Raw genomic sequence first — 27,501 nt, 5'->3', positions numbered from 1 at the left:
TGTGTAGCATTTTAGATTACTGTTTGTTAAATACCTTGCTATATACAGTATGTTTCATTGGCCTTCTTACTACTTTTTTCTCCATTGACATATTGTTTCAATTTAAACAAATCACAGAACATCTAAACACAAAAACTATATGCATGATATGTGCAGTTAGTCTGAGTTCTGACCCAAGTGACTGTGGGAAACTTATCTCTAGAATCTTTTGACATTTGCTCAAGAACTGGTTCTCATTATCTACTCCATTTCACAAATATCATCAGGTCTTTTTGAACAACACCATTATGTGGATCCCCTGCCAAGCTTCAATGTTGGAAACTGCACCCCTCCCAAAAAAGGCACATCCCTTTTTCAGAGAATACAGAAAGGAAGAGACACGTCAAGCATGGCTGGACGGCTAGAGGACAGGAGTTAACTCCTTGGATAAGGTAGGGTGCTTTTCACTGACACAGTTCTAAACTGAGCATCACAGTGAAGAACGTGTGGTAGGGCCCTGTAGAAGGAAACCCTAGGAGTAGAGTGAAGTGGCTTCATTCTGTGGTGACACAGCAGCCAGTTTCCCTGCCATGGCAACAGTATATGGCTCTTCTCCAAAGGGTTTGAGAGGAACCACTATGATCTGCATGAGTTAAAAGTTATTGATGGAAGCCTACTGCTACTGTAACCTCGAGTGAAGCATCCATTACTGGAGAGGTTCTCTACACTCCATTTCCTTCCTGAAAACCCACTCAGTCTATCCACGGCACCCTCGTCCCCTGCTCTGAACAGATTCACAGCAATAGAGCTGAGGCCATCCAGCAACGCCAGGGAAGACCCTGACATTCCTGACATTTCTAAAGTTAAGAAAAAGACAAAAAGTTAACTTTAAAAAAACAAGCCCCCTCGTGCCAATAAAGCAGCAAAAAAGCAGAAGCCAATCTACAAAACCCATAGGTCTCTTAGGTAAGAACAGGAAGGTTATGTCAAAGTTTTCTGAATTGCTTGGGAGATAAACATTTTCGGCTCATTTTTTACATCCTAGAGATGTCTGTCTAATCAAGTTGCTCACAATAGACATGATTGCAGATAAGCTAAATGTAATAAATGGGTTTAACAGAACTTTCAACAGCTTACTCAAGATTTAAGACACACTGATGGTTTAAAAATTGCAGTAAAGTCTCTGTTCTTTAGAAGTTAAAACCATTTTTTTTTTTAGAATATCATAATTTGTTTAACCCCAGCACTGTGCAAGCCAAAATAAGCCTCTGCCTCAAAGAATTTAAAATATACACAGACAACTCATCAACAAAGAAAGGGGGCGGAAAAATGACCCAAGCCATAAAACTGAATGATGACATTTAGTACCATCTGAGATCTGCCAACTTAAAATGTCATTCAGGAAATTTCAGGAGAGCTGTGAAAGGACTGGAAATGGAGCTGGATATGGTTCAGAGTGAGAGACAAGGTAAATGATTTTTACAGCTAGGTTTTGGATAGACTGAAAAGAGTATATGTTTCATGAGGCAAGAGTTTAGGAAAATAGACAGGATTACAATAGTTGAGAAGAAATAATCAGGGGTTGAGAAAGGTTTTTTATGGTTGGAATGGAAGGATTTTGGAGATATAAAGGAAAAACTGGGAGAGAATGAGGAGTTGATGATAATACCAGGGTAAAACCACATAAAAAATGAAAAGGGTCCAGGTAGGAGAGAAATCAAATGATGGGTCCAGGGTCTTTCCCGATAAAAAAAACTCCATCACTGTGAAATAATAGGTGCAGTACTTAGATTCTATTGTGATGGACAAATTCTTCCTTTCCCATTTTCATTATTAGCCCCCTCTTCTGTCTCCCCCCTGCAAGATTTTCCATCTCTCTCACCCTCCCTGCCCTTCTCCTGTCATCTATTTCCCTACCCCTCCTCTCTATTCTCATGGCCCTCTCTGGAGACCCTGGGGTAGGAGGAGAGCAATCTCACTTAAGAACTCTTTCTTCTAATCTCCCTTAGGCAACTCAGCTCCTCTGGCTTCCTGACCTGTGCATCAGTGTTAGGCTGTCACTGTCCCTGCTTCTTGTGCTTTAGGACTGACAAAATAAGGTCTTTGGGCTGATGCCATTCACCTCCTTCTGCCTATCTCCTCAGTATCTGGCATGGGAGGAGAGAAGATCTAAGCTACTACCAGCTAAGAATCTCAGAATCCAGTTTCCTTGTAATGGGCTTAATGTTGAGCCAAATGGAATGATGCAGCTCCTGCTTCACTGCCTCATGGTTGGTGGCTGTTATAACAGTGGAGCAGGGACAGTCAGCAGCACAGAGCTGCAGTCCACAGTTTAAGACAGAAGATTGGAGTGTTCTGCCTCTCTTTCCCTCCTGAAACTATGGCTGAAGGAGACTAACAGTTGGCTATGGAAGAAAATGCCCTTCCCTCATTCCCACAGATCAGGGTCGGCAACCTTTGGCACGCGGCTCATCAGGGTAATCTGCTGGTGGGTTGTGAGACATTTTGTTTATGTTGACTGTCCGGAGCCATGGACCCCTGCAGCTCCCAGTGCCCGCAGTTTGCCGTTCCCAGCCAATGGGAGTTGCAGGAAGTGGTGGTCAGCATGTCCCTGTGGCCCGCTGCTTCCCGCAGCTCCCATTGGCTGGGAATGGCAAACTGCAGCCACTGGGAGCTGTGGGGAGCTGTACCTGCAGACTGTCAACCTAAACAAAATGTCTCGCAGCCTGCCAGCAGATTACCCTGATGGGCCATGTGCCGAAGGTTGCTGACACCTGCCAGAGATGACATCTGAGAGACAAGGGATTATGATATTGCCAGTGGTGATGGGAAAATTAGGAATGGGTTGCATATCTAACCATGACATTATTAATGAACATATTTCACACTTAAAGGGTATGTTTAGACAGGGTTTTTTGTTTTTTTACCTTGAGCTAACTGGCTGCCCATTAACTGAGGTAATTAAATACATTTGTAAACGCTAGTCTGGATACTCCACAAAAGTTTGTTCCAGTAAAGCCACAAATATTTGTATCCCAGATAAACTGTAAAGGCTAGTCTGGACAGTCCCTAAAAACTACCTTGAGTTAACTGACAGTCAAAAAACCCCTACTGTAGAAAAGCCCAAAGAGATTCTTGTTCCTCCACCACCCATCTAAATTGTTGTTCTATTTTCCTTTCTATAAAATACTGTTCTTCAACTTCACATATAAACTCATTCTCAAGCAAGTACTATTGATATTAATAAATATGCAATGTTGCTGTTAATACAGATTAAAGATTTTCAAGCTCCACTCTGTACAATTTCAGAACTGAAGCAGAAGCAGATCAACAGAATAAGGCACAAACTGTGATTAATTGGCAATGACACTGAGTCTGAAAAGAGTTAAAAGTGACATGCAAAGAAAAAGAAGAAACTGAAAAGAAAATACAAACTGAGACTTAGAGACCAGCTTTACGTCCATAGTTTGGATTCTTGAAATTATTAATAGGACTCTTGTATATTGGATTTTCTTGCTGAAGTGAAAGAAATGGTCAATGTCGAATAATTCAACAGAAAAAAAGAAAACAACATTCTCAACGATCATAAAAAGAGGGAAAGATCATGCTGTATCGAAAGGAAAATTATGTTAGTAATTTTCTTTTAAAATTATTTAGCAGTGGAACTCTAATACAAATCTGAAAAACCCTCGGCAGATCAATAAACAAGGATAAAGCCCTTCTAAGGAAATAACTGAAGCAGAACACTGCTTATAAGGATTTGTGGGTGTTGAGTCCCACAAGATTTCAGTACATCAGCACTGAGGTTTGATGTTCAACCATTACTGACCCTCCCCACAGACCTTAATGAATATATATTTTTAAGGTCTTCTTGCAAAAACAAAAAACAAAAACCCAGTTACTTACCTTTCCATAACTTGCTCTTTGAGATGTGTTGTACATATCATTCCACTATAGGAGTGTGCATGCTCACAGTCAGTGGAAATTTTTCCGTTGTTCCTGTTGAGGTGGCATGGGCACCCTCTGATGCCATGCACTCATAGTGCTGGTACAAAGGGTCCAGGCGACCCCACGCCCTCTCAATTCCTTCTTTCTGGCCAGTTCTGATGTAGAGGGGTAGGAAAGCGAGTCGTTGAATGGACACGTGCAATACATCTTGAAGAACAGTCCCGGAAAGGTAAGAAACGTTTTTTTCTTCTCCAAGTGCTTGCACATGTCCATTCCACTGTAGGTGACTCCCAAGCAGTTGCATAGGAGGTAGGATTAATGTTCGTGGACATGCTGACTGCAGAACAGCTCAACTGAATCTGGAATCGTACCTAGACTGTTGAGTAATGGCATAAAGAGCAGAGAACGTATGTACTGATAACCAAGTCACTGCTCTGCAAATGTCCTGAACAAGAATCTGTGGTAGGAATGCCACTGAAGATGTGTGTGTGCTCATGGAGTGGACAGTCAGGGTAACTGGTGGAAGAACACCCGCCTGCTCGTAACACATGAGAATGCACGATATGATCCAAGAAGAAATTCTCTGTGTAGAGATGGAGAGACCTTTTATCCTGTCAGCTATTGCTATGAACAGTAGGGGTAGATTTACGAAATGGTTTGGTCCTTTCTACATAGAATGCTAGGGCATGTCTTATGTCCAATGAATGAAGCCACTGTTATTCGCTGTTTGCATGTAATTTTGGGTAGAAAACTGGTAAGAAGATTGCCTGATTGCTATGAAACTGGGAAACCACCTTCGGGAGGAAGCTAGAGTGAGGACATAACTGCACCTTATCCCCAAACAAGACTGTACAGAGGTTCTACTGAGAAAGCTTGCGTAGCAAGGAGAACAGTTCTAGCGATTGTCAGTCGGTAAGAAGAAACTGAGGGTGCGCCGGGTCAACGGAGCTCTTTATACGGCGCTATGAGCACACAGCACCAGAGAACGCTCAGCTGCCCTGATGGGTACCACTGAGGGAAAAATTTCTGGTGACTGTGCCCAGGGTGCGCATACACCTACAGTGGAATGAACATGTATAAGCACTCAAACAAGGAGGATTTTTGCTCTTCTACAGTATGTAAATGAAACTCCCACCAACTTTTAATGGAAGCTGTCTGATTATTTGAGGTTAACAGTTTGGTACACAGACAGGGTGTGGTACCCTGATGTCACAGTAACAAAGTTGGGCTAGTCTATCACTATCACTTCAGTCTGTTTCCTTTTCTACAAGCGTGGCCCATATTATTTAAGTAATTAGAACGCAAAACCTAAATCTTTGAGTACATGCTGGCTTATCTAGTCAGGTTATATATCCTTGGCGAAAGATGTTCTTTTACAATTCATCGCTATTGACAGTATGTACAGGATATGTTTAAGACCAACTCTAAACAAAGATTTTTTGTATTCCAGTTTTTATCCTATAGAGGAGCACCTTGAAATATTTGGGGCACACAAACAAAAACTTTTGTACTTTCCGTAACAGTAGCTTTATTGAATTTAAGTTCCATGACTCACCGTGTCCCACTTCGCATTCATCTTCTCCTTTTCAAATTTAGCAAATTCTCTTCTGTCATGAATGATCATAAGTAGTTTCCAAATCAATAATAAAGCAAGACCAATCAGAACAATTCCAGCAACCACACCAGCTACAATGGGAATGATGTCTGGGCCAGTGGGGCATTCTGGGGAATAGAATAATTACAGTACAGTTTTAAGTATCAGAGGGTAGCCGTGTTAGTCTGGATCTGTAAAAGCAGCAAAGAATCCTGTGGCGCCAATAGACTAACAGACGTTTTGGAGCATGAGCTTTCGTGGGTGAATACCCACTTCCTCAGATGCAACATCTGCATCTGAGGAAGTGGGTATTCACCCACGAAAGCTCATGCTCCAAAACGTCTGTTAGTCTATAAGGTGCCACAGGATTCTTTGCTGCTAGTACAGTTTTAGCACAATGTAAAAGAAGCACAATTGCTGAAGAATTTAAATTATACTGTGCAACATTCAGAGCATCCATCTTGTAAAGAGCAATATTAACAATTTCTCACATTTAAAATGCATCTGTGAATAATAATCTAAATTAGAGCTACTGAGATACACAAAGATTCTTATTCTAGTATTGAGACACACAGATAGTGAGAAAGCAAGTTTTGATGCCATGGAGAAATGACTTCTGTTGACCAAATCAGCTTTTAAGACCACACTGAGCTAAGAATTTCATAGCACTTGAAGCCTTAAGATTAGACCTCTAGACTACTTATGAACAAGCTGATTATGAATTGTGAACGTAACGAGACAGGAAATTGACTTTATGAGTGTAAATGTGGATTAACCAGATAGTCCCAAAATACTTATCGCTTTATAGAAAAAGTGTGGCCTAGTTTCTACCTCAAGTTGCAATATTTATACAAAGCCAAATTGTGATAGCATGATCCCTTGAAGCAGAAGGATCAGAATGTTAACAGATTTTTACAAGACTTCTTCAACATGGGAATCCAGTGCTTTGTTGAACTAGGAAATGCAAAAATGATTGACATTTTCATTCATAAGGATGAATAATTGCAGAACAAAAATGATACTTGTAAAATTAACTAAAACCATACAGAGGAAGTTGTATGGAGAAAGTAAGGCAAGGATAACTAGCACTCTTGTAAAAAAGATACCTGTTTTGCTAAATACAGAATTCTGAATAGTCACCTAAACTAAGAGATTGATCCTGCTCCCCTTCTAGTCAATGGAAAAACTCCCATTAACTTTATTGGTGAAAAGATCAAGCCCCAGGTGAACTGCTGGAATCTGTCAAGGTGCATAGTTACTGTACTGAATCACCCCAAGGGACGGATTTTGAGTCCTACTCCTATTGGTTGGGCTGAGATTCCTACAGAATGCTAACATTATTAACCAATTTTTAAATTTTTTTTTAAGGAAATAAAATGAGAAAGTCCATTAATGAACTTTACAAAATTTTGAAAGTCAGCTGAGACAAATGAACATTCTGCTGAGACTGTAAACCCTTTGGGATGAGGTTACCTTCATTACACATGGGCACAGTACCTAGCACAGAGTGATAGACTGCCTCTCCTCCTCTTCCTTTCCCTATTCTCTCCTGACTCCCTCTGATCCCTTTCGCTCCCCATCTAGGTGAGCTGAACTCATGTGAGCCTTAAGTGGCCAGGTCAGATATTTTGTAGTAACAGCTATAGGCTAAGTGACTGTTGGCTTTTAAATTCAGTCATTTGAGTTAGCAAATAGCTGTCTTTAAGGTATAAAAAATTATGCTCTTCATCATGGAAAATTTCAACCGTAAAAGGAGAAATTTTGGGAACATTACCAAAAAAATAGTGAGTTAATGCAAGTTTCCATACAATGTTCATGGTCGTAGAGAAGTTATTCCATGAATCTTTAAAATGCTGTACTGAGCAAAACACATACAACTCTCTGGGTCGACATCATACTAAACTAGTGCAACTAGGGGAAAATCTGGTCTTCACTGAGTAGATAGATTGCAATGATTTTCCATTAAACAGAAATAACATTTAAAATTAAATAAAAAAGCATAAACAAATCTCATACTTCAGGGCATAAATTTCACCAACTGGGATGAGGAAGGGCTGTCATTCAAAGCTGCAGCCTTGTACAAATATGCGTATTATGGGCAGTAACACATTTATGTCTGAAACGGGGTGCTGGCCACTGAACTAAGCAGACTATTGATCTTGTCCGATTTATCAATTCCTATAATCCTGCAGAATGAGACGTTGCTTTCTACCTATCGTGTACAATTACTAAAAGGTATATTTTATATTAAGTCACTAACTTAGTCAGGAACCTACTACTACGGTTCGAAGAAAAGGTCCTTTTCAGAAGAGATGTTAGCTTGATTAGACAGTAAGCCATCTGCCCATTAATCTAAATTAGCCAACTTCCTAGAAATTGATCAAACCACAGTTGAATCAATTTTTCCTCTGCCAATAGGTATTTGATGGAACCACCTCCAGGAAGTCTGAGTATTATGGATTAATTCAATAAAAGGCCTATCAGAACCATGCTTGAAGGTAAGTGGTCTGAGTAAAGCAAGGACTGATAAGAGAAATAATCAAGCATAAACAAAGGAGGTTTTTGCTGTTCTGTACAAAGCTGGACATATAATGTGACATTTCACTTAATTGTGTGATTTTTGTTTTAACCTGCAACATGTTTCTAAACTGAACCAAACCAGAAAGATTTGTATCAATGTATTTAGGACTTGATTAAAAGAAATTATAGAAACACGATTAAAGTACGTCAACAGGGAGAAAAAAAACTTATTAAATATAACACATACGGCAAGTCATGTGAGCAAATCTGTTTCGGTCAGCGTAGGAGTCTGTAAATAGTGTCGATATCTGAGACACAAACACCAGTCTCAAGCAGCCCTAGTTTCAAAGCAGGGAGCAAGGATACTACTTTGGGATACAGTTTGAAGGTTCAGAAAGGTCAGTCAATGCAACTGTGTTGAGTACAGAAGGAACAACAGAGAACTGATCACAAAGGTGAAGGAAACATGCAATAAAGGGTTTGTACCTGGTGTCTCCACCACATGGACAATGGCTTCATTGTTTGCATTGATGGAGTATGTGAAGTAGAACCAGCAGTCATCAACATCCTTCTCTTTACAGTGAGACAGTGGATCAGGCTGGCCAGGCTGTGGTAACTTATCTCGACTTTCCACTAGTGTCATGTTGAAATGCATACAGTCCTGAGAACATGTGTCCTTCTTTTCTCCCTTTTTGAAAGCTCTGCACTGAACACAGTCCCTGTTGAAATACAAATTAGTAACACCACTTTTAAACATGTTCATGAAAGGGAGATCTCCATTAATTTCCATCTCATTGAAAAATCTGTTGGCAAAGAAGGCAGATATATCATCTGGAATGTGAGACTGTCATCTATCATTTGCCCCTCTCTCTACCCCCCCCCATGTGTCCTTTTTCCTCCTCATCTCATTTCTTCTCTTTCCTATCACTCTCATTTTTACTTCTGTTTAATAAGAGTCTGGCTTAGCTGACCAAGACTGTATATTTTGCAACACTGCTGTAAACTTGTGACCATAAAGAGGAAACTAAAAGCAATGTCCTAAACAGCCTGATGCTGGTACAAGTTTGACAGGTCTTAGAGTCCTGGTAAAACTGTGTGCTCTGCCTGTGTTTCTCCAGCAGTGAGATTACAAGTGAGACAAAAGCTGCATTTTCTATCTTTGCTATTCTTTTCTCTTTTATTTTATGTGTGTCTTGTTTTTGTCTTCTAGGAAAAAGGATCCGATTTTAAGAAAACAGGAACGAGCTCCAGCCCATCTTAACTAACTACTCTTTTCTTCAAAAAAGGACAGTTATTACTCTCTTTAATACCATCTAAAAGACTGTCAAACAAGGGGTTTTTATTCTAAAACCTGTCTCCATCTAAAGAGAAAAGGATCAAAGGATATTGTTAAAATGAAATCCTTATTTAATAGTTTACAATGCTTCAACTGTTTTTCTTTCTCTTCTGCATCTTTAATAAAAGTTTTAAAAAGTTTGCCATGGTACTAAGCAGGGTGTAGTCTCTATATCAAACTCTGAACCTTCCTTAAAATGGTTTAATCATAGAATATCAGGTTGGAAGGGACCTCAAGAGGTCATCCAGTTCAGCCTCCTGCTCAAAGCAGTACCAACCCCCAGACAGATTTTTACCCCAGATCCTTAAACGGCCCCCTCAAGGATTGAACTCACAACACTGGGTTTAGCAGGCCAGGGCTCAAACCACTGAGCTATCCCTGCCCCTCAGACAGTAAGTGGGTTATGACCCACATATTCTCTCTTAATGAATATAAGCGGTGTAAAAAAGTGTAATGCCCTTTTATCTTGGCTTTGTCTTGCTTGATCTTGTTTATCATCTTTAATACCAAACACACTGGACAGAATAAATAAAGGTGGTCCCTCATCCACAGAACAAGGAAAGCATCTCCCAGAGTGAGACCCCCCCGCAATCCTCCTTTCAGACAAAATTGTTTGCACTTTCTGTTGGTGATGGTGGCAGCAGCAAAGAGGTCCACTTCTGGAAATCACCAGGTCAGAAAAATGTGATTCAGAGTTCACGAGTCCAACTCCCCATTCATAATCTTGGAAGAAGTGCTTACTGAGATCATCGGTGCTCTATAGGCTTGGAAGGTAATTGGATGTGATTGGCTATACACTAGTTCCATAGCTTTACTGCTTCAGCACAAAGGAAAGGGGATCTGACCCACCCACCCTTATGGTTGATGTAGAACATGTAGATTCTATTGTGTCATGAATTTTATGGATTTAGCCTTGATTAATGGAAGGAAGTGAACACAAGCATTTCTGGCTGCCCTCAACTCTAGAAGGTTAATATGAAGACATGCTACTTGGGCAGACCTACCAGAAACCAAAGGAATCTCTTGTGAGAAGGATGAATTGTGACATGAAAAGTACCTGTTCTGAAGGTCAAGATCCAATCTGCCAATGCCAGTGATGGAATTATAGCAGTGGCAGTCACTATTCTGAATCTTTGTTTTTTCACCAAGTTGTTTAGGAGTCTTAAATCTAGAACAGATCTCTACCCCTCGTCTGCCTTTGGGATCAAAAAATACTTGGAGTGCTGAGCTAGAACTGGTTCTATGGCTCCTATGCATAGAAGGAAGTAAATTTCCTGTCTCAGCAATTGCTCATGAGAAGGGTCGCTGAAAAGGGACAGAGAAGGGGGATAGATGGAGTAACTTGGTTTTATAATCTCTCACCCACTTGTCAGATGTAATCTGCTCCCACACAAGTTGAAAATGGGAGCCACAGTCTGCAAAGGATGGGGGGTGGGTAGATAGAATGGTGTAGTTGCAGCTTAGTGATGTGGGGTGGTTCCAGACTCTCAACCAATCCATCAAAACTGTCATTTTTATGACAAAGATGGTTGATTGACAGACAGATCTTTCTCTAAAACCTTGGCTTCTTTCTGGACAACTTTGTGTTACTTTCAAATCCTGAAAATTAAACGGAACAGTATCTCTGTGCTGTTCGAAATCAGCTAAACATTTGTTTACATGTAGGCATATGTAGTGGTGTGGTGGTTGTCCCTCCCCCTTTGGATCGGAGAGAGGTCACACTGCCTCACCACGCCATCAGGACTGCCACCAAGTATCAGGGGAATTAGCGTTAGGCATTAGTGTCCCAACCAGTCTAACGGGGCTGAGCAGCCAATCGTTTATAGTCCCTGGGCCCTTTAATCAGAGGCCAGGCAAACACTGATGGATTGGGTGGCCGGTGGGGCCCCGACCCAGGGCCCTAACAGTGGTGGAGTGATCTGCCACTGGGTCAGTGGGGAATCCAGCTGCAACACGCTGACTATGCTTCTGGCAGTGCTACAGCCAGACTGAAGTTGGCTGTTCCTTGGCCACTTCCACCCCACTCTGCTGTGTAGGTCCGGGTGAGCATGCAGATGATGATGGGGTACTATTCTCACTCAGAGGCCGATGTCCATTGGGGGTCTCTGGGCTTGGATGTGATTCTGGATGGAGCGAATGCTCCATCATTAAGAGCTTAAGTTTCACCCCCCAATTCTTCATAGCTCTGCTTTGAGGGACACGTAACTCCCCCTAACAGCAGATATACTGGAAGTGTCCACCACTAGCTGGGATGGCTTCCCAGTGTGACGCAAGGTAACACTTGAAGCCAAGAGATCCTGGCATATCCCAAGACAACAGGGATCTCAAAAGAAAAAAAACCCTCTTAAGAAGAAGGGATTATAAAGCAAACTCTACAAAATAAGAGATTTAAAATAAATTACAGAAAATAATTAGTCTAAAGAATAAGCCTGCCCATGCAGCCCGATACAGCTTCGGTGCAGGGCATGAGGAGGCATAAAGCACATGCACTGACTGAATGGGCACTTTACTGAAAATTTCTGATCAAAGGCACATGCACTCCAGGTTGGACATTACACAGAGAAGAATCTCTGGCATCTTATCTATGAAATGAGGGTCCTTGCCCCTAGGGTAGGAATATTCATAGATTCTCAGCCCAGAAGGGACCATCTAGTCTGAGCTCCTGTATAGCACACGAGTCCTTAGTCAAAAATAGCGGTTGTGAAATACACAGAAATATTAACTGCAATCATTGGATGAGGAGATTTGAACTCAGTCTCCTGGATGCAATCCAGGGTACCTTTGGCTTTACATAGAAACCAGGTTGCAAGGTTAACTATGATGCAACAGTCACTGTCCCATAAATAGAGTCATACCAAAAAAAGCCAGTCTGAACTGATTTTTATTTATCACAAAGCACATTGTGATACAAAGAGAAGAAAGTTAAGGACTAAACTATCTTAGCTAAGGTATCTAGTCAAAGTTGTGTATTTCTTGTGTGTGTTTGTGACTCAAATTTATTTCATCTCCTCCTATTGCCCCAGGGGATTATATCCCTGTATTTCAGAATGGAATATGAGAATGAAGCAGCAATGAATATCAAGGACCTCATTTTCAAAGTTGAGAATGTGTAAATACCAAAAACGCACATATACACAGCATCTCTGAAAGCCTTGCCTTTGTTGTACTGACACTTACTTGTGCGCTGCACAGACACCAAGGCAGGTCTGACACATTTCACACGTGGGGCCTTGGAATTTGGCATCTGTGCAGTTACAGGTTCCACACTCACAGGTTCCTCTTCCATTGCAGATTTGCCCATTGGAAGCCATACATGAAGACGTATCCAAAGAGCAGTCACAAGCACTGCCAGTGAAATTGGGGAAACACTCACATACTCTACATTTGCAGTTACCATTTCCTGCATGTTAAAAAAATATTTTAGTAAACTTAAGTAAATATGCATTTTATGGCGCTGAGAAATACTTTGAATAATAGCAAAAAGAACAGAAGTACTTATGGCACCGTAGAGACTAACAAATGTATTTGAGCATAAGCTTTCCTGGGCTAAAGTCCACTTCATCAGATGCATGAAGAGCTCATGCTCAAGTAAATTTGTTAGTCTCTAAGGTGCCACAAGTACTCCTGTTCTTTTTGCTGATACAGACTAACACGGCTGCTACTCTGAAACCTGTCATTTTGAATAATGTTTGCCATCAGGGAATATTACAAATATAAACTGACTGATGCAAAGATAAAAAGATGACAAGTAGAACTAATGTTGCCTCCTTTGAGAGTTTTTTAGTTAACGACATTTCTCTTCCCTCCTCACAAAACCACTATCAAAGAACCGGAAAGGCTGATGAAAGGTCACTCATGGAGACCATTACAAAATGAAGCCCTATCCCCACAATAGGTAATCAGCATATTGGCAGCATCAGTGCAATCTCTCTCTAACAATAATTTAACATGTACATCATGCTAGTAGCCTAGATGCTTCAATCAGGTCGGGGCCCTACTCTGCTAGGCACTATACAAACATATGGTAAACAACATAATTTGCACCTCAACCTTGTCTTAGAAGAGCTTAAAGCTCAGGACAAAAGGTCAGTTACTCTTCACGGTTCATTAAGTCCTTGGCCTCTTCTCAGACTGCTTGGAAGGATATCAAATAGTCACCAGTGGTTTATACAACATGAACAATATCCACTAGTATCTTGGCTAAGATTACCAGCTCATTTTGTACTGGTAGAGGTTACAGTAAGACAGTGTAGTAGTACAGTATCAAGACACTTGACTCAGCATTTACTATACCCATCTTGTCAGAGACGCCCAAAGTTTCTTAGATGGGGCATGTAGTAAAAACAAGTGGAAAACTCTCCCTCAAATATTGCACTGGAAATTTTCAAATAATAAACTTGATTTATGCTTTCAGCTCTTTAATAATTTATAATTTACTTTATCATTTTATATTAATACATATTTTAGGTATTTGCCTAGTGTCAGATTTATGAGATGTACAATAAATCCTGGTCTCCTTTTAAAAGACAAAAGTGTTTTAAATTTTTGAAGTTCTCATAGCATTTCACAGCTTTTGTCAAATTCACTTTACATCACAGACTGGAGCTGTGATGGCAGGGAAGATATTTAATCTGAAGTGTTAGCATTTCTACTAGCACATACCATATCCTTGGCTACAGACTGATCGCCATTATATTATTAGATAACTATTTTCAGACACTATCTGCTCAGGCCAGATTCAAATGGCTCTATATTCATTTATCATATCCTCTAAGGCACCCAGCTGCTGCTGAAATTTGTCAGCCTCACTCTGTAATGTATTTGCAAAGTTCTGTACAACTATGAATTATATTTCTCACCTCCACAAATTAAGCCATTAGATCTATCACAGTTGAAGTTATCACATTCACAATATCTGCCAGAGTAGACTTCATTGGTGTTTTCCCTTTTCCTGCATACACATTGTCCGCAAACACACTCCCCATTGTTACTGCATATTTCTGTACTGTTTTCTCTTCTACAGTAAGCATCCATATCTTCACTATTTACTTCATCTGTGCTGCATTCACACTCCTTTCCAATACGTCCTTCGTTACACCTAGAGGAAAAATATATGCCTAAAATTTAAATTGAGTAAAACTCATGGGAACTGAAAACGTTTACATACAATATTATATATATAAGAAATAGATTCAACAGGATAGAAGGCAGTAGTCACAGTCATTGTTTCTGCAGGGAATGGTTTGAGGTTCAAACTAGATGCCAGCTGAGACTTAAGTGTAACCATCCTTGGACCCTAACTATGCCATTAAGCAGTTTCTGAGCTGCTTACTTGTTCCAGGTGAAAAGCTGAGGGCTGCAACCTGTGACAACATGGCTATATAGCCATTATTTCTGTAAAATGAGATAATGATTACTTCTTATTTTTAATATAAAAATAGTGCCAGTGGCTATTTACTATGGCTACTACCCTCTACCCCACTTAATCTCCATCCAGGAAACATTCTCGCTTGGACACTGGGCATTCAAGGGCTGGATTCTCAGAGGTTACTGAACACCTGCAGCTCTCAATGATTTCAGTTGCAGTGATGGGTTTTCAGCACTTCAGAAAATCAGGAACAAGTGTTTATGAATAAAAGGTGGGTTCTTATGGTTATCACAAACAAACCTGAGAGCCACTTAAACCAGAGATGAAGCTTTAATCAGGAAATCATTCAAGAGTAGAAAAGAGCAAGGAACTATTCTTAATACTGAATCCATTATCCTTTTAGTCCTTGTATGTGAAGCCATAGAGATGTCAGTGGCAGTGATGTATAAAAGTAATCTCTCTCCCTGCTGGCAAACATAGGAACTTTGCTTTCTTTATCGAAAGGGAACATGGAGAAAAAAACCTCTCTCTTGAAAGTGAAGCAGGTAGTACTTCAGGCAGGTAATATTTGATGACACTCCTTTTCCAAATGCTTACCAGTTAGAGAAACATGCCCCAATCTGCAAGCATTCAGTGCACACACCACTTCCACTGACTTCAAAGGGAATTCCATATAAAGTATCCTGGGCAAAAGGAGGTCCTACATTAAATATGCTCCTGAAATCTTTCCATTAAATCAATACCTATTGCTGTTTGTTGTTAATAAATAATTGCATGTGAGGGAGCTGGGAAAGGGGTTGAAAACTTCATAATTTAAAAATAATGGTTAGAGACACAAGATGGGTGAGGTAATAGCTTTTATTGGACCAACTTCTGCTGGTGAGAAAGACATGCTTTCAAGTTTACACAGAGCTCTTCTTCGGGTGTCAGGGCTTGCCTATACTTCTGGCTAAATTGTCATTGCTGTGATGGATGCAGTGGTGTTGATTTAGTGGGTCTGGTGAAGATAAGCTAAGTGGATGGCAGAGCGCTCTGCCATTGATATCTGTACTCCACCTGCCCGAGAGGTGGAAGATAAGTCGGTGGGAGAGCATCTCCTGTCAACATACAGCGGTGTTCACACCGCACTAAGTCGACCCAAGTTACGTCGACTTCAGTTACGCAATTTACGTAACTGAAGTAGCGTAACTTAGGTCAACTTTCAGCGTTAATGTAGACCAGCCCTCAGATATGTACTCTAGGGTATGTCTACCCTTAAAATGCTATGGTGGCACTACTGGTGTCTACACAGGGGCTCAGGTCAGTTTAACAATGCCACTCGGGGATGTGGATTTTTCATACCCCTCACTGATGCAGTTAAACTGACCTAATTTTTTGGTATAGACCAGTCCTCAGTGTTACACTAAATACACGGTGGAGCAGATTATTTAGCAGAAGTGGTTAATCCAGCTTTCCCCCACCCCATGACAGGATAGGTGTTAATGGTCCACACCACTTTGAATAGCCCCTTGAAATATGAATTACTTACTTATGCTAAACAATCTGTTGCACCTTGTATTTAGCTGTGAGACTCTGGGTACGTCAATACATCAAAGAAAATCTGCGGCTTGCCTGTGCCATCCAACTCGGATTCACGGGGCTCAAACTGCAGGGCTATTTCATTGCTGTGTGTACTTCTGGGCTCAGGCTGGAGCCCGGGCTCTGGGACCTTGCGGGGTACGAGCCTAGAGCCCAGGCTCCAGCAAAACCCAGAAGTCCACACAAGAATGAAACAGCCCTGCAGCCTGAGACACATGAGCCTGAGTTGGCTGGCATGGGACAGCCATGGGTTTTTCTTTGCTGTGTAGACATATCCTCTGAGTAATTTCCCAGACTTGAAGAAGCACTCTGTGTAAGCTTGAAAGCTTGTCTCTCTCACTAAGATGGTCCAATAAAAGATATTACCTCATCCTCCTTGTGTCTCCAATATTCTGGGACCAACCTGACTAGAACAATACTGCATACAAATAACGTTTGGAATGTATTGACTAGCACCAGAGTTGTTCACTACTCTGAGAGCTTGAATCCTGCTTCCCTAAAGGTGAAGTTCTTAGGAGTTGAGCATATTGTCAGATTGTCTTTCTGGTTTTCAAGAACGAATAATCTTTATTTTAGATATGTTTCTTTGAAAATGAAGAGCCCAAACTGGGATTATTGGGTTGATGTCAAACTGGTCCAGTTCTAGGGCCAAATGCTCTTTTAATATCCACTGCAACTCCAGTAAAGCCAACAGAATTAAGTCTGACTTTCACTGGTGTAATAAAGCAGAATTTGGTTTATAGTTTAATTTCCATAGCTTGTACCAAACACTAATAAATATAATTAATGAAAGGGAATTTCAAATATACTTATAAGCACATAGTTCTATATAGCCTAAGGGATTTTAAAACATTTAAAAATTGAAAATATCTACATAATTAGAGCCCCAAACATTAAGAATAAATAAAAAAAAGAAAGTGGATGAGGAAAATCACAGCATCTTAAAAGCCTTGTCTGTTAATACTGATTGGATTGAATTTTCATTCATCTCTGGCCTTGAGCAGCTGGTGCCAGCTTGCAAGGCACTCCTTCCAAGGCATCTTTGCACTCCTTACAAAATGCATTGTGAACTACTTGGAAGAAAATCCAGACTTCATGTCACAAAGGTAAACATTAGGTCAATCTTAAAGCTCACAAGAATATTATAATTTATGCTCCATTTTTATTTGATCCTTGCAGTATTTTTCATATAAAATGGGTCTTAACATTTAAATAAGGAAACAGGAAAAATACTAAGGCCTCCATATTCTTTGAAGGACCAACTCATGAAGGGCCAGATCCTGATACTTTGACTCATGTTTGGTAGTGCCTTATTACATGAATAATCTCCCTTATTTCAGTAGGACTATTTGTGGAGACAAGTTAGTATTCAACACAGGTAAGCTCTAAGACGGCCAAGCATGTTTCTCCCAGCCAACCTGCTCAAAATAAAAAGAAGTCTGATTAAAGAAACGATGTGCTCATATTTCCCGTTTGCCTAAAGGAATAAAAGGTCCATTTATTTACCTGCAAGCACCACACTCAAATGTTCCATTTCCCTGATGGCAGTCTGGACTATTAGGAATTCCCTCATTTTGACACTGACATTCACAGATGAACTGAAGATTAATTTCCACTTCTTCAGTGAAACCTAGTGGCTTAATTTTAATGGTTTCATTTTGTCCTCTCTTTGGACACTCGTTAGCGGTTACACTAATCTCAAATTTAACCTGTAAGCAAAACAAATGGATTCTTACATCATTACTAAAAGGTGCTCTGTCTAAATTATGAAAAAGTAAAATATTTCAGAGAACTGCAATCTTGTTCAATTCTTTAGATATTAAAAATGTATGCTGTCACCTATGAATTGCACACTTCAACTGAACAGAAAAATTACCTCATCTCCAATTGAAATGTTGGAACACTTTCTGCCATTTTCTCCTGTGCCATTAACTCCATTCTTGCAGTAAGATTTATAATTGATAGTTACTCCTTTTGGTAACTTGCTGTTTTCCAAGATAACCTCTGAAGACAAGGACTAAAACAAAAATTAGTTATTAGGTAAGTAATAAACTACCATTTAGCTTTAAAAGAGTTGACAAATAAAGGTGGAGCCTATTAAATGGCCCACAAAAGCTTATGCTCAAATAAATTTGTTAGTCTCTAAGGTGCCACAAGTACTCCTGTTCTTTTTGCGGATACAGACTAACACGGCTGCTACTCTGAAACCTGATTTCCTGAAGAGAAACTTTCACAAAAATACGTTCTCTACACACCAGCCTCAAGTACAGTAAAGGAGAACAAAATCTGGAAAGGAATAAAATTGCACATACAATATCCTTATTAGAAGACACTTTTCAGAAGGTTCTGTGGAGGGTCGTTAGGTTTTATCAGTCCTTTCTCAACCCAGAGTGTTTTCTTAACAGTTCCTCAAAGTTTCACTACTTCTGTTATAACTCACTCTCACTATTCTTTGAAGTACTACCATCATCATTCAAGGATCAGATGTAGCTTCCCTCCAGAACTTAACAACGTGGTTCAAAGGTTATTAAACATAAAGGTTGCTGAGGTGAAGAAAAGCACAGCTTCCTTCCTCTCCTTACAATAAGGAAAGATCATGCAGGGAAAAATAAGCATGTCCTCTTGATCACATCAGATGCAAGAAAACACAATTAATGTTAGATGGGTTTGAAAAGAGAAGATAAAGTATCAAATAAGAAAAAAAATTATTAATAAGATTATGCAGTGGGAATGCAAATCTTTACATACAGCTGTGCACTTTTCATCAGAATTTGACAGGATTATGCATTATCAACATTCCATCTTCTACTCCATTCACAAGGTTTCAGAAAAAGAGCATACCTCAGAGGGCTTCTCTAGAAACTGATGCCAATATAGTTTGAGAGGAACAAGAATAAAAGTTACGTGAATTAAAAATAAACTTACATTGTAGGCATCAATAATCAGTTGAATCACATTGCTGGAATTTGCAGACAGAGTTCCAACTGCTGACTTTGGGATCAGATTTTTCAGTTCCTTTTAAAAGTAGAAAGTGTAAATTCCTTTTACACAAATATAAATCCCACTCTAAAAGCTTCTTTATTATGTACACTGAGATACAGTAGATCATAAGAGTTATGAACACCAGAATTACGAACTGATCAGTCAACCACACACCTCATTGTATTAAATGAAAACTGTATTAAATGTAAACTACTAAAAACAATAAAGGAAAGGCAGCATTCTTCTTCTGCATAGTAAAGTTTCAAAGCTGTATTATGTCATTGTTCAGTTGTAAACTTTTGAAAGAACAACCATAAAGTTTGTTCAGAGTTATGAACATTTCAGAGTTTGAACGACTTTCATTCTCTGGATGTTCATAACTCTGAGGTTCTACTGTATACAGCCAGGAACAACTCCCAAGACCAAGACAAAAATGTTGCTAATAGTTTCAGTAACTTGTGAAGGAATAAAAACAGTGACTGTAATATTGGAAAGAAAATTCTGCATTCTTTTAAAATTCTTCTCATATCTTTTGATTGAATAAAAACGGAAGGTATTCGCCTTAAAAATTGTTTTTAAAAATATTCTCATTTAAGTTAAAAAAAATTCAGACATATTTAATTAAGAAGATACTTCTGTAACTATAAAAGGTTTTAGAGCCATAAGCCATATTTGCTTCTGCTGCATTAAAACAGACAGGGAGATGGAGATCAACTGTCATCAAATGAAGCTGAAAACAAGTCAGTTCTGTTGGTAAAATCATAAAGTACAAAAAATGGCAAAATCACCTTTTCAAGCTCTCTAAATCAGGTATTCACAGGACTAGTTTTAAAACACGTTTAAGAGTTGTGTGTTTTTCCAAAACTCCTTTCCCTTAAACTCAGCTCTGCACTCCCCACAATTCTCCTTTGACTCCGTTTTCCCGTGCCCCTCAGGTATTTCGAAGCAAAAAGTAGGTCCTGCACTGTTATTTCTAATCTAAAAGTAAGAACGATTAAATCACTTTCTGCTTGAAAAACAAAAGCAGACTGATAGGTTTGATATTGGGATAGGCAACTGCTTAAGAAGAGAGTGCTTATTAATTAGCAGGCATGGCAAAAATCACTTTCATGGTCACCAGTTTTCACACAAATTTTAATTTCAAATCAAATTAGTTTTGATGATAGCATACTGGATCATTAGAATCAGACTCTCAACTGGCTGGAAAAATAGACAGAAGCTTATCTCATGTGATTTTTTTTTTTTTTTTACCTTGTAAACTGCCTGAAACTCCTCAGTAACAGCAAAAATTGTCTGAATGTTGTTCTCACTAAGCTTCTGTACCAGGTGAGCAATGGAGGGATAATCCTGTAAAATTAGACATGAAACTTAATTCAAATTTAGCACATGCAGAACAATCTCATTTTTTTAACCTTACATAATATTAAATTGCCTTTTGAATTTAAAAAGCATAGGCTTCCAAACAGACAACAACAGTTTAGTTAAAGGACAAGCTTTTTTAAAAACACAAACAAAAAACTCCACCCAAAACAAAAAATCCACAAAACACTTTAAGGCAACACTGAGTCTACCGGCAGTTAAGTATCGTATAAGCACATTTTAGACAAGATTATAATATAATATAAAACAAAACAAATCTTCACATTCCTAATTGCTTCCTATAAAGTCTGATTTAATCCCGAATGTTAGTGTCCTCAAATATATTTCCTATCATGTTTCATAATACATTTGACTTAATCAAAACCATCAGCCTTGTGTGGTGTTTTATCTGTTTAAAGATGAAACAAACTGTGAAGCAAATGTAGTCTTGTATTAAAAAAAAAATTCTATTTTAATCTATGTAAAATGTGTTTGGGAACGTGTACATGAACACACTTTTTACAGCTACTTGTCTTTAGCCAATCCAGTACTTAATTATCTACACACATTTTATTTTATCTACTTACCAAAAAGCTACAAAAGCATTGTTGTTAACCACACTCTTGTCTTACATGTATTACATGCTACATATCATCAGGCCTGAATAACTTGCACCTGAAAGTCCTAAAAGAGTTAGCTAAAGAGATCTCTGGTCCACTGATGTTAATTTGGAATAAATCTTGGAATAATGAGGAAATTCCACAAGTCTGGAAGAGTACTAACATTGGGCCAGTATCTAAAAAAGGCAATGGAATGACCTGGGTAATGGTAGGTCAGTCAGCCAGACATCAGTGCCACACAAAATAATAGAAACGCTGATTTGAGATTCAATTAATAAATAATTGAAGTATAGGAATACTAATGCCAGTCAACATGGTTTTATGGAAAACTTATAGAGCCACATGGGAAGGTCCTGCTGACCCCAATATGTCCACCAGTCTGTGGGAGGAATCTTGCACCATCTCCACCTGTATGTCCAAAGAGGAGGTCACCCTTGTATGCTTTGTAATCATCCTGCAGAGGGGAGGACACCTCAGACATCACTGCATCATCCAGTAATGAGGAGGCTGCATGCAAAGGTGGTTGAAAAGGAGTCTCTTCAACCTCTTTTGCAGGAGGCTCCAGGAGGCTCATTTGATTTCACTTGGCATTGACATCAGTACTGAGAACAACGTCCCGAGTCTCTTCCCTTGCAGGGAGAAATATGGGAGGAAACCCCTAGGGATTCCAATACGGCCACTGGTCGGGCATGGGCCCCCCCCAACCTCCACTAGCACATGGAACCAAGTCTCTGGACCAATGCGGACCCTCTGTAGCATACCAGGAGCGCAACACTCTTGATGAAGGTGAACAATGCCTTCGATCCCAAGATTAAGGGGCATAATAACCTACTTCTGACTCTAAGGAAGAGACCGAGTCTCCTGACCAGAGAGGTGCCGTACCACAGTTACAAGGTCGGGCAGTGCGTCTCCAAAGACTTAAACAACAGGGACAGCATGCTGGGCTTGTCTTTTGAGGGTGTCTGGCGAGGAGGTGCCAGACGGTCTGAAGTAGGTACTGGATCTGAATAACAGTGGTAGGTAAGTGCAACAAAGACTAGATATTAACTGTAATGGATCAGCAACTCCTGCACCACCACAGAATCTGGTACCGAAAGGCACTAGAGATCTCAGACCACATCACAGGCTTCTGGTGTGATTGGGACCGAGAGGACTGACCTGATGCTGTTGTTGTTACATCGAAGGAGTTGGTACAGTGCTCCAGCAGCGGTCAGTCTTAATGCCACAGGCCCCAGCGCTGGCATCCATGAACCTTCATAAGGTACTGCTGGTACTGGGGAGTGCCTCCTTTCTGAGGACACTCTACCCTGTTTCCCAGCATGCCTACCGGATGTCAGTGCTGGGGATCTTGATCCCTTTCTGACCTTAAACTTTATTAATTTACTTTGGTTTAGGCATGAATACTTACATAGTAATGACTCATTGTGTACATGTTATTTTCCAGATGACATCGCCCATCATTTGGTAAAACAATTCCACCAAGTTTACCATCTCCAGCAAAGTGGAATCCAGCATCCGTAGAAAATACCAACAATCGTGTCACATTTCTCCATCCAATTTGTGTCTTAGGGGAAAAAAAGTTATGATTTTTTTTCATTTTTTAAAAAACTAACCCACCCCACTAATTTGTTTAAACCAATGCAACATACACTTAGATTTAAATACAAGAAGGCAGACATGACAAATATTCAAAAACTAAAATAAGCCTTAAAAAGTTAGAGTTAGTTTATGCACATATTTTGCTCAAGTCTGTCCTGTAATATTATCAACAATAGCACTTGTATAGCACCTTTCATCACAGGAGAACAAAACACTTTCTGACCTAGACGCTTGTCTGGTCTGCTCTCTAAGAACTATCTGAGTTGCGCAAAGGATGAAGAAACTGCCCATATCACCCCAGCTGTGGCGTTTCCGTAGGACATAATACTGACATAACCAATTCCCATACCACTACCCTGTAGCCCAATGATAGAGAGCATGTTTGGGGTAAAAGTGTACAGTGTGCTCTGGCAAGCCCTTACTGTCAGATGGTACCAAGGGGACCATTATCAGCTGGTGGATATTAAAGAATCCCCTAGGATACCCTAAGCTGCACAGGTTCTACAGCCAGTGCAGAACAGGCCAGAGAATCAGGGGAGCTATAACTAGATCCCTGACATCCCCTCTTCTCCTCTCTACTCCATCAATTGCAAATTGGGCACAGAAGTTGTTTTGAGCCTATAAATATGGGGCTCAATCCTGTAAAATTTCTCGGCCATCTACAGAAGTTATTACAGGATTGGGGTCCTAATTCATTTAAGAAGGAGGGGGGGAAAAAAGCAAAATATCCATATTAGAATCTCAGAAAATTCATAGTTAAAGCTGCAATTCTACAATAACGCATTGGCTTCTCCTTTAAATAACAACAGCAACCTTAACGCTGACTTACTAGTTTAACAATACAATGATATTGTAAAAAAGCAATAGCTCGTGCTTGTGTTCTGCAATTTTGCATTATGCAGGTGTGTATCAGTATCAATAACTGTAGGCGAAATTGTTTGGGAAATAACAGAATGAGAAGGAGGCACATTACAATCTCTCAGGTTTATTTTACAGTATTATGTTTAACTTAGAGCTTCAAGTGTAGACCCGATGGTTATAGATATCAATAAGTGCTGGAGTTTCACTATTGAAATGGCCTGGAGTGAATGTTTTGTTGTTAGTGGTTTTAGAAGTACTGAGTGACAGAGTATCTACATTTCTATGTCCAGAATGCTAGCGGTATGACATTTTTACATTAGCTTTTAAGTAAAGGTTTCTAGAATATTTCTATTACTAAAAGGTCTTTCCTATTTTTTTGTGAGTGTGGTGGGCAGTACACTTAAATGTCACTTTCTTTTTTTTATCTCTACTGGGGCATTAAGGCTGTAATTACTTGAATAAGGATGACAGAGAAAAAAAGGAGGAGGGAGTGGAAAAAGTATAGAAGGTTGTGCCCTGGCCAAACTCGAACCAGAACAAACTACTGAGGAACCAAGGAAGTTTTGTATGCAACTGTTTTCCAAGCTCCCATGTGAAGGTTTTGAACTCTGAATCCACTGGTCCATAGAAGTCCTCCAAAGAGTAGAAAAAATTAAGAAGGGGAGAGTTAAGTTCCATCTACTCAGTATAAGTAGCTTGTAAAAAACTGCAATACACAGAATTGTTTTGCATATATTTTAAAAGAAAATTATGAAGGATACATTACATGCAAAAGTCATTTGAGAACACTTGTTTTATCTTGTTAAAAACATCCATGTGCTGCAAAGATTTCATGATTCTGACTCTTCTTTTACAGAAACTTCTGGGGAGATAATGTTCATGGACTGCCCTCCCCTCCAAAGAGAGCTCATATTCCTAATTTCAAATTTCCCAAGAGGGGCCTTCAGTGAGTGGAATGTACATACTGTATAATGTAAGTGCAGGCTTCCAATTCTGTTTGCTCTGTCTCCACCTGCTGCCCTCAGGATAAATCTCTCAGTCTTCGTTGGTAAAGCGAAATGTAGATTTGTTTTTAAACTTAGGTCAACAACAGTGATACACTCAGATTGCAATAAAATAGTTTGATCTAATATAGTAGTAAATAAAATTGATATACACTTACTCCACAAACTGCAACTTGCATTATTGCATCAAATCCACCTTCAGGAGAATCCAAATTGCCAGAAATGTGTTGTTTACCTACAAGTTCATTGAACAGCTTTCCCTCGCTGGTAAGGTTGAGCACGTTTTTGTAACTAAATGGACTTGTACAGTTTTGGTCCCCTGTACAAGGGTTCCTGAGTTTGGCTGGTGTGGTACTTATATAAGGCATCACAGTTTTCTCCACAAAGGAGCCAAATCCTATGACAGAACAACAAAACCCCTCAGTTAGAGTGTAATTCTAGTATATAGAATCATGATGGAATATTGCACAGTTCAAAAAATTTCAATTTTCCCCCTCAATATTCCAAGTATTCTTCGGGATCAGCTTCTAAACTGTCCTTTATTAGAAGAATAGCAATAATATGAATATTGCTTATTTTTCTTTTACTATTTTTCAGACAATCCAAAAACACATCAGTAAATTCAACTTTATTATTTTGAAATCTACAAATGGGATTTTTCCCTTTTCCCATGCCCATAAATAATGAAATCTTTCTTACCAATTCGAAAATCTGAAGTTATTTTCTCCATTTTTCTCATTAGAGCAGTACCAAGACTCTTCACATTTTCTAAATCATCCTTCATGGAGTAAGAGAGATCCATAAGGTAATAAAGATCAATGGGGTAGTCTTCAGCTCTCTTAAATTTTAATGAAAATGTCTGTGGTTCCCCTAAATCAACAAAAATAAACCCATTCATTACAAAATGCAGAGTAACAGAACTGACATGAAATCTACATTCTTTATCAAAGGTCTTTCATCAATGTCCTAAAAGAAGGTTCACTCCAACCATGAATAAGGTAACTTCTACAACTGGAAGTGATTAACTGCAAATTAATATATCCAGGATTTTCAAAAGTGACTAACAATTTTGCATGTCCCATATGAAACACCTTAAAGAAGCCTGATTTTCAGAAAGGTCTGAAGGCCAACTCTCTGAAATCAGGTCCCTTTAGACTGTCTTATGTAGAATACATGAAAATCTGTGACACCAAAAATCAGTAGTCACTTTTGAAATCTTGACCTACATATTAATTTCAACAAATGTTCCTGCAAGATAAGTAGCACAGCCTTTTTTCCTGTCTTTTATACCACTAAAACACACAAACACAAAAGGCTATGGATATGTAAAATTAAGGAGGTAAAATAAAACCTTAAAGTAAATTAAGAGTTGGTTTACCTTTCATCCCTATCTCACCCTGTTGTGATTACTTATCACAGTCTTAAAAACATGGGGTGAGTTTATATAACATGTAATAAAAAATCCAGCAAAGAAAGATCCCCTTTACATGAAAAAATTCAAGGATGAAAGACTTATTCCAAGATTCCTTTTTGCAGAAACATTGACAAATATAGTCGACTGAGTGTCTCACAGTTAATCTAGAATTAGAATTCCACTGCCAACTCTGGCCAAGGAAACACTGGTTACCAAGATTATTACAGATTGCAGCTTGTCCCCCTTAGATCTGGATAGGCTTCATTAGGGCTCTGTATAACCAGATCCTACCAATGTGAAGGTTTCTGCCTGGAAGTGCAGAAACTGACACTTGGAACTTAGGGCTACGCTCAGGACCTTACTGATATTCTAATGTCTTGAAAAGATTCTACCCTAAGGGTATGTCTACACTACAGGATTACTCCAATTTTACAGAAATCAATTTTTGGAAACACATTGTATAAAGTCGAGTGCATGTGGCCACACTAAGCACAATAATTTGGCGGTGTGCGTCCATGTACCAAGGTTAGCATCGACTTCCGGAGCGTTGCACTGTGGGTAGCTCTCCCATAGGTATCCCATAGTTCCTCCAGTCTCCCCTGCCCATTGGAATTCTGGGTTGAGATCCCAATGCCTGATGAGGCCAAAAATTTGTTGTGGGTGGTTACGGGTAAATGTCGTCAGTCAATCCTCCCTCTGTGAAAGCAACGGCAGACAATCATTTCACGTCTTTTCCCTGGATTGCCTGGGCAGTTGCCATAGCACAGCAACCATGGATCCCGTTTAGCCATTTTTCACTGTCACCATATATCTACTGGATGCTGCTGACAGACGTGGTACTGCAACACTACACCGCAGCGTCCCCTTGCAAGTTAGCAAAGATGGTTACCAGTCTCACTGTACCATCTGCTGCTGTCATGGGTGCTCCTGGCCAGTCTCGGTGAGGTCAGTTGGGGGCGCCTGGACAAAAATGGGAATGACTCCCCAAGTCATTCTCTTCTTTAAGTTTTGTCTAATGGAGAGTCAGTCCTGCCCAGAATATCAGGCAAGCCTATTAAAGAACCAGAGAGGCAAACAGCCGCTCCAGATCAGAGCCCCAGACATCCTGCAGAAATGATGAGCAGCATGCCATTCTAGGGGGTGCCCTTACAACAACCCCACTTATTGCTTCCCTCCTCCTGCACCCCTCCAGGTTACCGTGGCAGTTATCCTCCCATTTGTGCGATGAAGTAATAAAGAATGGATGAAATTGAAACAACACTGTCTTTACTACCTCTGCAAGCAGAGATCAAAGGGAGGAGGGGAGGGCGGTTGGCTTACAGCAAAGTAGAGTGAACCA

At 39.7% G+C, this 27,501-nt stretch overlaps 1 protein-coding gene across 2 annotated transcripts in view; it reads right to left on the bottom strand.

Moving 5' to 3' along the window:
• Window positions 1-27,501, bottom strand: part of ITGB1 (integrin subunit beta 1) — an 80,593-nt gene that overhangs the window by 8,540 nt on the left and 44,552 nt on the right. The window contains exons 5-16 of one of the 2 annotated variants that reach the window (XM_050939069.1): window positions 25,448-25,618; window positions 24,907-25,145; window positions 22,693-22,848; window positions 20,557-20,652; window positions 19,249-19,338; window positions 18,200-18,340; window positions 17,830-18,032; window positions 14,237-14,475; window positions 12,555-12,777; window positions 8,528-8,760; window positions 5,483-5,649; window positions 3,415-3,495 (exon numbers count right to left, since the gene is read on the bottom strand). In XM_050939069.1, the coding sequence (XP_050795026.1) occupies window positions 3,421-3,495; window positions 5,483-5,649; window positions 8,528-8,760; window positions 12,555-12,777; window positions 14,237-14,475; window positions 17,830-18,032; window positions 18,200-18,340; window positions 19,249-19,338; window positions 20,557-20,652; window positions 22,693-22,848; window positions 24,907-25,145; window positions 25,448-25,618 (2,033 nt within the window). In that variant the 3' untranslated portion in view covers window positions 3,415-3,420. The remainder of the gene's footprint in view (window positions 1-3,414; window positions 3,496-5,482; window positions 5,650-8,527; window positions 8,761-12,554; window positions 12,778-14,236; window positions 14,476-17,829; window positions 18,033-18,199; window positions 18,341-19,248; window positions 19,339-20,556; window positions 20,653-22,692; window positions 22,849-24,906; window positions 25,146-25,447; window positions 25,619-27,501) is intronic. The other variant, XM_050939070.1, reaches the window with a different exon arrangement.

This window comes from Gopherus flavomarginatus, chromosome 2 (assembly GCF_025201925.1).
Source record: "Gopherus flavomarginatus isolate rGopFla2 chromosome 2, rGopFla2.mat.asm, whole genome shotgun sequence".
Lineage (NCBI taxonomy): Eukaryota > Metazoa > Chordata > Testudines > Testudinidae > Gopherus > Gopherus flavomarginatus.
The sequence above is the reverse complement of the archived record's forward strand: the minus strand, read 5'-3'. Positions and strand labels throughout refer to the sequence as shown.